The sequence below is a fragment of the Acanthaster planci genome, linkage group LG01 (genome assembly GCF_054643075.1).
Source record: "Acanthaster planci isolate LZ-2023a linkage group LG01, COTS_SCS, whole genome shotgun sequence".
Taxonomy (NCBI): domain Eukaryota; kingdom Metazoa; phylum Echinodermata; class Asteroidea; order Valvatida; family Acanthasteridae; genus Acanthaster; species Acanthaster planci.
In genome coordinates, this window is record NC_141777.1 from 5,275,296 (window position 1) to 5,287,877 (window position 12,582).

General features: G+C 40.6%; 1 protein-coding gene across 6 annotated transcripts in view; it reads right to left on the reverse strand.

The window, feature by feature from the left end:
* LOC110986245 (transcription factor p65-like) overlaps positions 1 to 12,550 on the reverse strand; it is a 29,295-nt gene extending 16,745 nt beyond the window's left edge. Inside the window, exons 1-3 of one of the 6 annotated variants that reach the window (XM_087134963.1) lie at positions 12,364 to 12,550; positions 3,819 to 3,980; positions 588 to 760 (exon numbers count right to left, since the gene is read on the reverse strand). In XM_087134963.1, coding sequence (XP_086991089.1) covers positions 588 to 760; positions 3,819 to 3,980; positions 12,364 to 12,379 — 351 coding nt within the window. In that variant the 5' untranslated portion in view covers positions 12,380 to 12,550. Of the gene's footprint in view, positions 1 to 587; positions 761 to 3,818; positions 3,981 to 5,245; positions 5,383 to 9,403; positions 9,510 to 12,165; positions 12,341 to 12,363 lie in introns of those variants that run through there. The other 5 variants (XM_087134960.1, XM_087134989.1, XM_087134987.1 and 2 more) reach the window with 5 other exon arrangements.
* Positions 12,551 to 12,582: the final 32 nt, after the last annotated feature.

The following is a 12,582-nucleotide window of genomic DNA, read 5'->3' on the forward strand; positions in this document are numbered from 1 at the left end:
GGTGCCTGGAAACAGCAAGGTCATGGATAGCAAATGGTGCCTGGAAACAGCAAGGTCATGGATAGCAAAGGATGCCTGGAAACAGCAAGGTCATGGATAGCAAAGGATGCCTGGAAACAGCAAGGTCATGGGTGGCAAAGGGTGCCTGGAAACAGCAAGGTCATGGATAGCAAATGGTGCCTGGAAACAGCAAGGTCATGGATAGCAAAGGATGCCTGGAAACAGCAAGGTCATGGATAGCAAAGGATGCCTGGAAACAGCAAGGTCATGGGTAGCAAAGGGTGCCTGGAAAAAGCAAGGTCATGGGTGGCAAAGGGTTCTTGGAATAGCAAAGTCACCGGTCAGCCTCTCACGCACTTGGCCCAATTTCATGGCGCTGCTTACCGTAAGCAATTTCACGGCTTAGCGAGGAATTTTGGCTTGTGGGCATGTGTACATCCCGTAACTGAGGATTCTGTGCTTAAAGGGTTAGCACAGAATTTTTCTGCTTGTGCAGTCAGTGCAGAATGGAGATCGTAAGCGCGGAATTCTGCGGTAAGCAGCGCCATGAAATTGGGCTCTGACCAAATCAGATTATGTTATCCAACCTTGACAGTCGGGTATGTCTTGCGGTCGCTGTTCGACTTGACCCCCAGCAAACTACCGGCTGACCGTCCCTCGCACTCATAGCGGAATCGCAGATCTTTCTGTTTGGGCTGCTCGGTAATCTCCAGAACTGGCTCAGTAGAGAAGTCGTTACTCCCCGTGATCAAAATCGAGTCTATTTTCACCAAGAAAAATAATGTACATCCATTTGTTGATGATCTGGTTTTTAGTTCCCTTCTATGCATGCTTACATGTATTCGTAAAACACTTCCATTCTTTTCTTTCCCACTATGTGAGGAAGAAAACAATTCTGCTTCCTCTAACTTTCCCCTCTGGCTAAGAAACTCATGTTACATGAAAAACCGACAAGTAAAAACTACATGTTTTGATGTTACCCACTAAATACAAGCAAAATAAAAATCTTATTCATAAAATACCCTCCAAAAATGAAACAAAATGACTGTGACTGTTTCAAATACAATTCAACTCATAACAGAAAAAAGCATGTTATACACCTAAACTTTACTCAATGTTTTCAAACTTTGAAAACTACATTACATGTACATGTACATCCATGCAACGGCAATGGCAATTCCTCCAACATGTCAAAGAGCAAAAACAAACAACAGCTCAAATTCATGGTAACTTCTCATGTTCCTGACCAACTGTGATTTCAACAACTCAGGAAACGAAGGCAATTGTACATGTACGTGAATGAACTTTAAAGGCATAATTAATGCACGCTGTTTCCTTTCTTTATAAAGAACCCTTTCTTTTTAAAGCACCTGACTGACCCAGGTGGGGGGGGGGAAACAAGCGTACGCTGTTCCAGGAATTCTACCAGCTACCGAACCTGTGCGACTATTCAACCATGCATACCTGTACATGTACCAGGTATGTGTACCTCAAAGTAATCCACAGAACTTCATTCCCATTGTATGTGCATACACACGCACACTGTACATGTACATGTCCGTGTACTCTCAATGTTACAAATGAACCCTGTTGACTTACAATTTACCCCTTATCAAGCTCTTTTAAGGGAGGAAATGATTATGTTTTCAAAAAGTGCTTGGGAAAGGAAACCAACGTGAAACTAAACCCTCAACAGTCCACAAGATAAGATCTGCATGTACAGTACGTGTAAACTCAGTCAAGTCATGAGTGGAAGATGTCCATGCTTTCTGAATTTGGCCGAGGTGAAAGGTCACAACACTGTTGGTACGTGTAAAATTAATAAGCAAGACATGAACATGCTCTGCAATCATTGATATGTGCATGTATACAAAAGAAATTTTGATTTTTTTTTTCTTTTCAGGCTGTATTCAAGGTCAAATGCAAACCATGATCTAAATCACATCATCTGGACCAACAAGAGGTGTGCTAGTCTAGAGTTTACGGGAGGCTTGGTACACTAACGGCAACATGAAAGAAATGATACTACATGTACATACATGTACATGTAGTACTCCTGGATTTGTATGAACAATGCCTTAGCCCCAGCTTTGCAACATACATGTACATGTACTGTACATGTACTGTCAACCTACATGTGCATGTGTACAAGGACCACATCAGACAATGACATTGAAAGTCCAGAGTTCAAGGTATTTCACAGAAACATAAATTTGGCACAAAAGAAAGCTTAGAGTAAATCATTCACACTACTGTATTATCATTATCCCTAACAGTCCTCAATCCTTCACCTGTTGGAGGACTGGGGACTGTTAGGGTTATTGAATACTGATTCACATAAGAATGAATATTTGCTTCGGAATAATATTTACATGTGGATACTTGCATGTACAAAGTACATGTGCCTGTACTGTACATGATTTATTGACAATGGTGGTTTACATGTATGTTGCCGAGTCAATTTACCACACTTCTACACAAAGGTGCAGGTCCTATACACACCCATGCAAGATAGCATTTTTTATTTGACTTTGCAAATCTTCCACTAATGCATGAAACACAGAACCACCAATGACTTACAGAAGCTTCACACTGGAATGATTAGGGCTACATTCATGTACTGGTGTACAATTGGGTAGCAGCTAGTAGACAGAAATGCACCTGTTATGCTACCGATTCAGCTGCATGTACCATTACCCAGTACATGTACCTGAAGAAGTTCATACAGAGTATGAAGCTTATGACAATGGGAACAAAGCCCACGGGCTAATTTCAGTGCAACTGACTAAAAATTTGAATTTTCACGATATTGAAAAATAAAGATTCTCTTAAAATGGCTACAAAATGGATTACACGTCTCTGAGGGTTACATGTATTATGAGCCAGTTACACCAATACACATACATGTATTATGTATGTTGAATACATTCTGGTCTAACCAATGCTTCATACATATGAGTTGAACTTTGAGTTTTCAGGGAACAATGAAAGAAATTTCTAAGAAATTTCTAAGTACTGTCAGGTGTACATGTACAGTATACCTGACAGTTACCGTACAATAACTTTCACGTAAATGGTTGAAGATAATTTTGGGTTGACACTGAATTATTTGGTTTGAGTTGTTGGAAGTACCAAAGAAGGGGAGTCAAAAGAAGGAAAACTATGACGAGGCCTGGGACAAGATTTTTCCGCCCTTTACTTGGCTTTTCATGTTTAGTTGGTATAATGAGGTTGGTAGGTAGCATTAGCCACAGTGCACAATGATTGTTTGATAAGTGCAGGTTGAACAGGATCCTGTCCCCCCCCCTTCCCTGGAAATTCAGCCAATCCCACTACCTATCGGTACCACTAGTAAGAAACGAGCCTTTTAAAGAGAAATGACCCTGTTCAGAACCGGGCCAAAGTACATATACATTATATCAGCTGATCAAGAACACATCTTAGTGAGCATTAGTCCTTAAGTACTTTACATGTAAAATATACTTCAAGGCTACAAAGTTGGGCAGTAAATGCATGTACAACAGCCTCTCAAAATTGACCTTTTCAAATAGGAAAGATCCCGAAACAACAAATCCCCTCTGCCTTCGAACCCAGAACTCCACAACACTAATCCTTTTCCTTACCCACAAAGCTACATGTACGTAAGCCAGCTCCAATGATCTGTTCTTCCTTCTTTTGTCCCCACGACCCCACATAATGATTCTGAAGTGGTTACCTAATTCAGTTAATACCATAATTCTGCCCTATTCCTGACCGGTGCATTTTAAAACCTTTGTTTGTTAACTACGTCGGGTAGTCAGATCGGGTGAAAAACTTACCCAGAAAGTTCATGTCGAGACCTCCTTTGGTACTGGTGCTAGGCTTGCTAGATTCAGAGCTGGGAGCAGCTGCCCTCAGTAAGCCGGGCTCTATGTGTTCTAAACTTAAACTAGCACCTGAGCTTCCAGTGCTCTGCATAGATTCGTCTTCTTGTAATTGAGCTGAGGAGAAACAGAATTTACATAAAGATTACTTTACGGTAGTGTACGAGTCAAAGCGACCGTCCAGGAGATTGATTGGGCAAATATAAACGTACATGTAAGTTGGGCCAGCATTCACTTTGAAATTAACCACTTTAAGCCAGATGGCATGCTGCTACTGTATGCAGGGATTTCTGTGTCTAACATGAAGGATGTTTGAATCCATTCATGCAAATTTCTGTGATGAGTATACTTGTACTTGTTCCCATATTTGAGTGATTCCCACTGAGTCTGTATACACACAGAGGCTCAAACGAGTCACGGAGGTTGAGCATGCGCAAAGAGCCTTTAAGCCACTGTGGACCATGGATGGGTGTTGTCGTAATTATCGCTCAGCAACGTTGTCCCAGATTTCCCAAAAAAAGAACAGTCCAGAAGGTGAAGTTGAACAAATCATAGGCAAATGACCACCCAAGGTCAGCACTCAGCATTTGTAAAGTCCAACTTTGTAAGGGACTGTGGTTATTGTATCTTGTCAGTGGTAGTTTGTGATGTTATAGTAATAATTGACTCTAAAAGAGAGAAAAACTGAATCTCTGTCTACCGTTACTTGCATGATTAAATACGAGTGTTGAATTAAACCTGTTGAGTAAAACACAAGTATTGTCTCTCTGAAGTACAAACATACATGTATACCAGGACACAACTTGCGTGTACATGTAAATCTCTATTCTCATACAAGATTCAAACCTATCCAACCATCCTTCATGCAGCTGCCTATTACAGCAGTCAACACTCAATACATCTTATTACATACGACTTCCCGCTTACTGAAATGATAAACATCTCCCTTCTCAGAAGCATGTTTATCACTCCTTTCCAAAACTACAGTTACCATAGTAACAAATTTTTATGGCAAGTTGGCCGTAAGGCTTTTCAAGCAATGTGTTTGTTATTTTACATTTTTCAATGTTGGTATTCTTCAAATGTAAGTTTTTTTCTACTTTGTTTTCTTCTTTTTTCTCCTCCATTTTAGTAGACAACAGTGCTATGTAACACAGTTAACTTCTACAAACACATAAATTGTACACTATATACAGATATAGGTGCAGGTACATAGGTGCGGGTACATAGGTGCAGGTACATGTATACATGTACCAGTAAATGTATGTGCATTACACTGTCAATGTACAACACAAACCAGGCTGGGCCATGTACATGGACATGTATACATTTGCTCAGTACTACATGTACATGTACGTTTGTGCAAGGTTGAGTGGTCTTACCGTAGGTCATGTACTCCCTACACGGTGTCACCTTTCAGACACGAAACCCCTGAATCATGAACATTCACTACGACACATACATGTACCGGCACGGACATAAAGTGTATTCGTGCACTGTACATACATGAAAGTCTCTAACAGATAATGGTAACAGGCATCTGCCACCAACAACTTTGTGTGCCTCTGACATTGTGCAGAATATACGTGTACTGGTGTACATCCCACAAAGGGCAAATGTCATGACGCAGAGCATTGCATGAACATAAACATACTGTACGTGTACATCCACATGAGTACAAGCGAGTAACATGGTACGAGTAACATGGCTATGCTACACATACTGCCATAAACTAAATCAAACTAAATAAAGATGTACAAATTTATGCAATAATAACTTCATTAAGAAACCTGGTGGATTCTTATGGAAATATGAAGGCCGGTGAACATAAGAAAGTAGGATTCGGGGTTGCGCCATTAGCCGAGGAAGGCAGCCTGGATAGGACAGCCAATTGTACATGGGGTATTGATAGACTGACTTCAGCGGTAGCAGAGCTTGACAGGCAAAGGCAATGAAGAATTGTATTGGTACGGATACAGTATTTCACCCATGCCCAACAGTTCATGCCGTAGTCAAGCTGAAAGATCGATGCCTTAAACAAGTGAAATGCCTGTACTGGTAAGAGAAATGAACGGCCACACCTGAGAAGAACACCGCGTACAGTGTAGCTTCACTACAGCAAGTGAATCTCCAGCGATGTCAGTGGTCCACTGGTCCACGGTGGAATGGTTAACAAGAGATCTCGGCACAGGAAGGTTCACCCACTTTACAACAGACAAGAACAATGTACCTGTATACTGTGGAGGCACTGTGGCCTAGTGGTTAGGGTTTGTACCGGTAGTTTCTGATCATAGGGTCAGAGGTTCGAATCCAGCTGGTGGCAGCATGTTGTGATCTTGGGCAAGTCACTCTACCCCTACATGCCCCTCTCCAACCAGAATTACATGTAAATGGATACCTACAGTATAAGGGTAGACATGGCTGTGTCATACCATTTTTGTGCCTGACATGGCAGCATCAGGCTAGTATACTCCCCAGGGAGCTGAGATTGTTTCAGGAATGGTCAGTTGTTGAGAGCCCAATAAGCAGTGCCAATGATAATATTGGTGCCAAGGGATTTAGGATACTGTGCCCCATATAAATGCTTTGATATTATAATTATTACTCCTTTGTTCGCCCAGCATGAGTTAAGTACTAAAGGAATTTTTTTGGGGGGGAGGGGGGGGAATTGAGTATTAGAATGCTTATCCTTAAGCTGGCCCAGCCCAAGGCCCAATTCAATGGTATTGCTTAGCAGTCACTTAAGCACTCTTTCATGGCAAGGATGCGCTACTAGTTGCGTACACATAGAGACTGTATTGTTAGGTCACTAATTTAATCATCTTTATCCCAAGGGTTAAGCTTGCTTTTACTGTGCATACTGCTTAACATTCTCTGTGAAATAACTGGATATTACAAAGTGCCATAAAATTGGGCCCTGCGGTGAGGACTTGAAATCCCTGACTGTAAAAATGCAAAAACATTTTCAGTGCATGTCAAGTGTTACAGGTGGGTGTATATGTATGCAACAGTCGGAAAAAATGGTTTTGATGGAAATTATCACGTACTGGCAAACCATTTTGAAGCTACATGAACATGGACGTGTGTGTACACATGTACATGTACAGTGTACATGTATGTGTACACGTTTTCTTCCACTGATCAATACAAAGAGGATGTCTCCACCACCATTCATTTTAAAAAATGAATTGAAGACAAAGTCAATTATGTGTTCAGACACTGCACATACATGTATGTACATGTTGATGCAGTTAAGCGAATCAAGCCATTACAATCTCCATGGAAGTAGGCAATTTATTAATGAAGGCTTGAATAATAACATTTGTCTGCCATAATCAACCGCATTATCATGAAGAGTGCGTCACGCTCGTTTATACATGTACATGCACATGTATCAGTGCATGACACCAACGGCTGTACACACACGCACATGTACACTGTACAAGAAGGCATTATACAGATGTCAATTTCATACAATGCACAATTTATTATAGTTTTCTGGATTCGCCAGGTCCAAAAGAGCAGTACATTTGGAATCGTATCTCTGGTTAAAGAAATGCACAAAATCCTCATTTGGGTATACTGTGTGCCTGAACACGTACATCTACACATAACGTGTAAATTTACACAAAACATCTGAATGAATATCATGCTTACATGTCACTGATTATTGTATACTTTGGCCTATGTGACCTTTAGAAAATCCTTGTGGAGACCAACATGTATTCAACCCATTCTCCTGGGTCTCCACAAGGCACCATCATATTTCTAAACTGGAGAACAAAGCCATGTCTCCACAAGGATACAAATTTCGGAATGGGTGTTGAACCAAAAGTGTGTAAAGAAGGGTACAGTCACAACTCTCCACGTGGACCAACATTTCAGTTCCAGCTCAGAACATGAAATCTTTGTATCCTGCTGACTCACCAAACTGAGCAATCAAATGGCGACTTGAACACAGAGGATTTACGTGTACACAGGCACTCTATAGACAAATAAAAATGGTTCCTGTGAATTCGTACAATAAAAACAATAATTTCATTGGGTGACAAATTGAATAATGAATACAACATTCAATCTGTCATCTCATGAAATTATTCATGTAGTTCATTATTTGGAGACAATAAAACAGGGCCCCTTATGCACATATTTGGATAGATCTTCCAATACTGGTAGAATACAACATTTTGTCCAAACAATCCAGCACGAGAATACATTGCGACCTTGGGCAAGTCACTTTATCCCCTCCTTGCCTCATGTGATGACCAAGGAGCATAAAACGGATATATTTATGGAGCAGAGCCAGTTGTTCTGTTTGTTAGCAGACTGCTCCTGAAATGACGGCATCAAGCTTTGTTCTCCCCAGAGCTAATGAGGTGGTTGTTAAGAATATTTACTGGCCCTGAGAGCATTACTGAGCTTAGCACATTGAGCACTAGAACTGGTGGTTATAGTGCGCACATCACAGTTCTTATGTCCTTGAATGACGCAGTCATTCGCATACATGTTACCGGTACTACTACGTGTATGTGCAGTACATGTATGTGAAAAGCAAAGATTGCTACATGTACATGTATATCGTACATGTACACGTACATATAAAAATTGGTAGACCTGGTATCAATGGCAATGCTGTTTCTCAGGTTTCAAGATCAATACTGTGGGCACTGCTACAGTGCTAGCTACACCAACTACAACTGTACATGTACATGTACTGTAGAAAGGGCGTGACCACATATGTACCAACAGTCACAGACAGGGAACCACACGGACTAAAATGTTTCCCCTGAAGTTTGCCCACCACTGGAGATCAAAAAAATGCGAGGGGACAAGAAGAGTTAAATGATGCCCCTGGGTGGGGTGCAAAGTACATGTAAATGGGACTGGACAACGTGGAGAACATCTACCAGTAGGGGGCAGGTCCTTACATGCAGCGTCTCATCTACCCTCATGTGTAGGCACCTGTCCTGAGGACAGTGAAGCAGAAACAAATTTGGACGTGCGAGTTTGGCTCGTTCAAAATTTACAAGCCCTGAATTTTGGCATAAATCTTTAACACGGCTGAACAAGTTTTCACATTTCCTTCCAAAATACTGCAAGCTGTGGAAATATATGGCCACAGATGGCACAAAGGTCAGTTTCAGAAAGTCTTCCAGGAGAGGACAGACAATTGTTAACCTTGGCTGGGAGGGGACAGGCAGACATTCTAATATTACGACGTGCCCGAAACGGGCTTCCAGAGCTACGGCTACATGTAGGTCTGTTGGCTACGCGTCTCCACGTATTTCTAATGGAATGAAGACCTAGACCTAGCTCTAGACAAGAGATTCGGATGCAGCCACAGATGAAACCCTGGACACGCGCACCAGTAGGTGGCGCTGATCACACTGATACATGTCATTTTACCTACAGGTACCAGAAAGCATGGGATGGGAGAGAAAAATATATCAATCAACCCTAGCAATACCTCTGGACAATATTTACTACATAATACAATCCTTCAAGGCCTTGTTGGGTATCCGGCACGGGACGAATCTTACCTCTTGATTTTTCCCTCCCTGAGCAAGTTCCAGTTTGGATTAGTAACAATTGATTCATTTCACAATGCAAGACCTTTGCACTTCATGTGCTAAGTACCGGTATGCATGCATTATGTTTATGGCCCAAGCTATAGATAGCATGCACATGTACCGTACACAATGCATGTGTTCAGTAATGAATGAGAGAGGCCAGGCTACACGTATGTCCTTGTTGGTTATTCTACAAATGTGGCTACGACTGATGTACGTTTGTACTACAGTAAACAGCCGTAACCAAATAAAACAAATACAGTACCAATTTGGCGCACTGCCTCAAATGACAAAGTGCAAGGAAAATCAAATGGAATCATCAAAGGATTGGTGCAGCCTTAGTTTGAGCCAGAGATCCTCCAGCTAAAAATAGAAGGTACTGCAATTACATTTACTGCTTGAACATTTTACACATTATCAACACGCACATGCCACGATAACTGTACATGTGTGGGTAAAGTGTAATGTCCTGGACCCTTTGGACTACATGACACTTTTGGAATCCCACGTCCTGGTACATATCTACTGGTACATTCACATGTAATATCCCTACTGCTTCAATTTTATACAGCAACCTTCTCCGAGTCACAATTTCCACCTGTGCACATGTACATGTACGTACAAAACTACATTACCAAATTCTACCAAGCTGAACGGGTTATTACGAGTACCACTCTTTGTGAACAACAAGCAGGGGTCTTTTCAGAGAATGGGTTTCATTCTGATAACATTTGGAAGGGATACGGAGAGATTAAGGCTTAAATGTAGGGTATGTTACTGAGTTATACTCAAGTACTTTCCAGGTATCAGTGTCATATTTACTGCAAGATATGGAAGTGGTTTAGTTTGAACTAGGCTTTTGAAGACAAAACCTTCACAAAGGTACTCTCTAAGTACTTTCCCGAGGTCCCAATGTTCAAGGGAAAAAAAGAAGCCTGTCATGAAAAGTATATTTTTTCTTCTACCACTGGCTTCATTGTTGCCTACTGTCAAAGCTGTCTTGCTGTATTTGCAGCAAAATGCTCAATATACATGTACATGTACATGTAAGGTGGTAAAAAAACATTACACGACAAGTACTTGACAAAAACCCATGCATGTTGACAAGACTGCTACAAGAAATGGAACTAATGAAGGAATAACAAGAAACTACAGTTTGCAATACATAAATTTAAATAATCTTCGTGTATCTCTTCTGGTGGAGAAACAATAATTGAATAAGGATCTCCTTCAGATGGATGAATAATTCAGGAAAGCAAAGTAAAAGACATCACTCATAAGGTTTTTCTTTGACATGAGCTTAAAAACAATAAATTTAGACTAGCAATTCAATATTTCGTTCTTTATCCAGAACATCTTCAGGAATGAGATGGTATCATACTGACATGATCCACAAGGTATCAGTACTTGAAAAATTCTAAAAGAGAAATGCACATTGTTTGTTGACTAGGTTCCATTTAAAAGCAAAAGACAAAGGAAATAAATGCTGATGGAATTTCATGCCTTATTCTTACTTTCACTTTTGTATGTCTGGCCAAAAAAAGCCAAAATGATACATGAGATCCATACATACACAGTTAAAAATGGATGCCCATGTGATCACAACAAGTCAAAAGGAGATCTTTGAACATAATGAACATTCAACTAGTTCTGCAGTGTCAGTAAGATTCAGCATCCTTTTACTTCAAAACACAAACTTTGCAAATTGGTATATCTTGAAGAAACTAAACTAAGGAATTTACAATGTACACTACTCTTGTTAAAAACAGTGTCAATTGTGTAATCTAATGCATCCCAGTAGAAATCATGTGCCATCAAACACAGGGCATTTTCCAACCATATACATGTACTTTTTTTTCCAAACAAAAGTTGATGATTCTTTGGTTATCTGACCTTGATAAACAGCAAAAAACATGGGTAATAAGGCTCATGATGTCTGAATTCTTCTCATATTGGATTTTATCCCGTCATTGCATGTACTGCTGGATAGATGCATACAAACGTTGTAGCTTGCTATGTTTCTCAAAAGTCACAATATTTCCTTTCATGGAATAAATGCTTTACATCAAATCCCAACTTAATTTGCAGGATGATTCAGTTTTGTTTCAGTGATTCATGCTCAGCAGCTTAGTGAGAATCAAGCAAAAGTATCAGACTGTGAACATGTCAAATATCCACTATCTCCACCCTAAAAAAAGCAAAAACAAAAAGTACTAAAAACAAAACAACCAAACAAAACATCAGACCAACAGATGAAAAAAAAAGAGTAAACCCCCACCCCTCCCCCCAGAACAAAACATACTTTTCCTCACTTTGGAGCATTTGAAACTAGGCCTGAGTCAGGTACAGAATAGATCCTGAGACCTGATGAAATAGCATGAAGCATTAATGTCTGCCCAAAAATTGCATATACATGTACATCAAACATGTACAAGCACACAGTAGGCCTAGACCATGTGCGTAGGGAGAGCCTGTTCCTCTGTGATGCAGTAGCTCTATGGTGATACAGAGGTAAAAACAAATTATGTCCACCATGAGGAAAGATAAAAAAGAAAAAAAGCACGCACTTCAGACTACTGTTACACTGTCAATGAGTCAATTTGTCACTGGTCATGCAGGTCTCCAGGGTAAAAAATCCAGTATTTTTGCATGTAATGAAAAAATCAATAATCCGCCAAATGTCGCCAAGTAATGGTAATAATCAACCTCAACCGCAAAGTCAGCCTACTTACTCAGTACTTACGCTTTGTTCAGCCACTCACGGTGAAAAATAAAACAGAAATATTTACAAGTCTCGATTTGGGCGGTCAAGTACAAAACCGAAGTGGAGGGACGCGAGCGCACACTCAAACAACTCGCACGTACGTCCACGCCAACAGGACCAATTTCCACGTCACAGCACAATCGCCAAATCGAAACCATTCACCTACCCCTTCTATCCGTCATACTGAAGACCAGATTGAGGGTCTCTATCTTTGTGAAATCAATGATCACTGGCCGGTGTGACGAAACGAGTCCGTTGTACTTTTCAAACGAAAAACAAAATCGTGTTGAAATGGAGGAAAATTTCGGTACTTCCCCATTCCCTGTCTGACCCCAAATGACACATTTGCAGCGCCCCCTAGTGTTTTTACCCAAAATGCTGCATT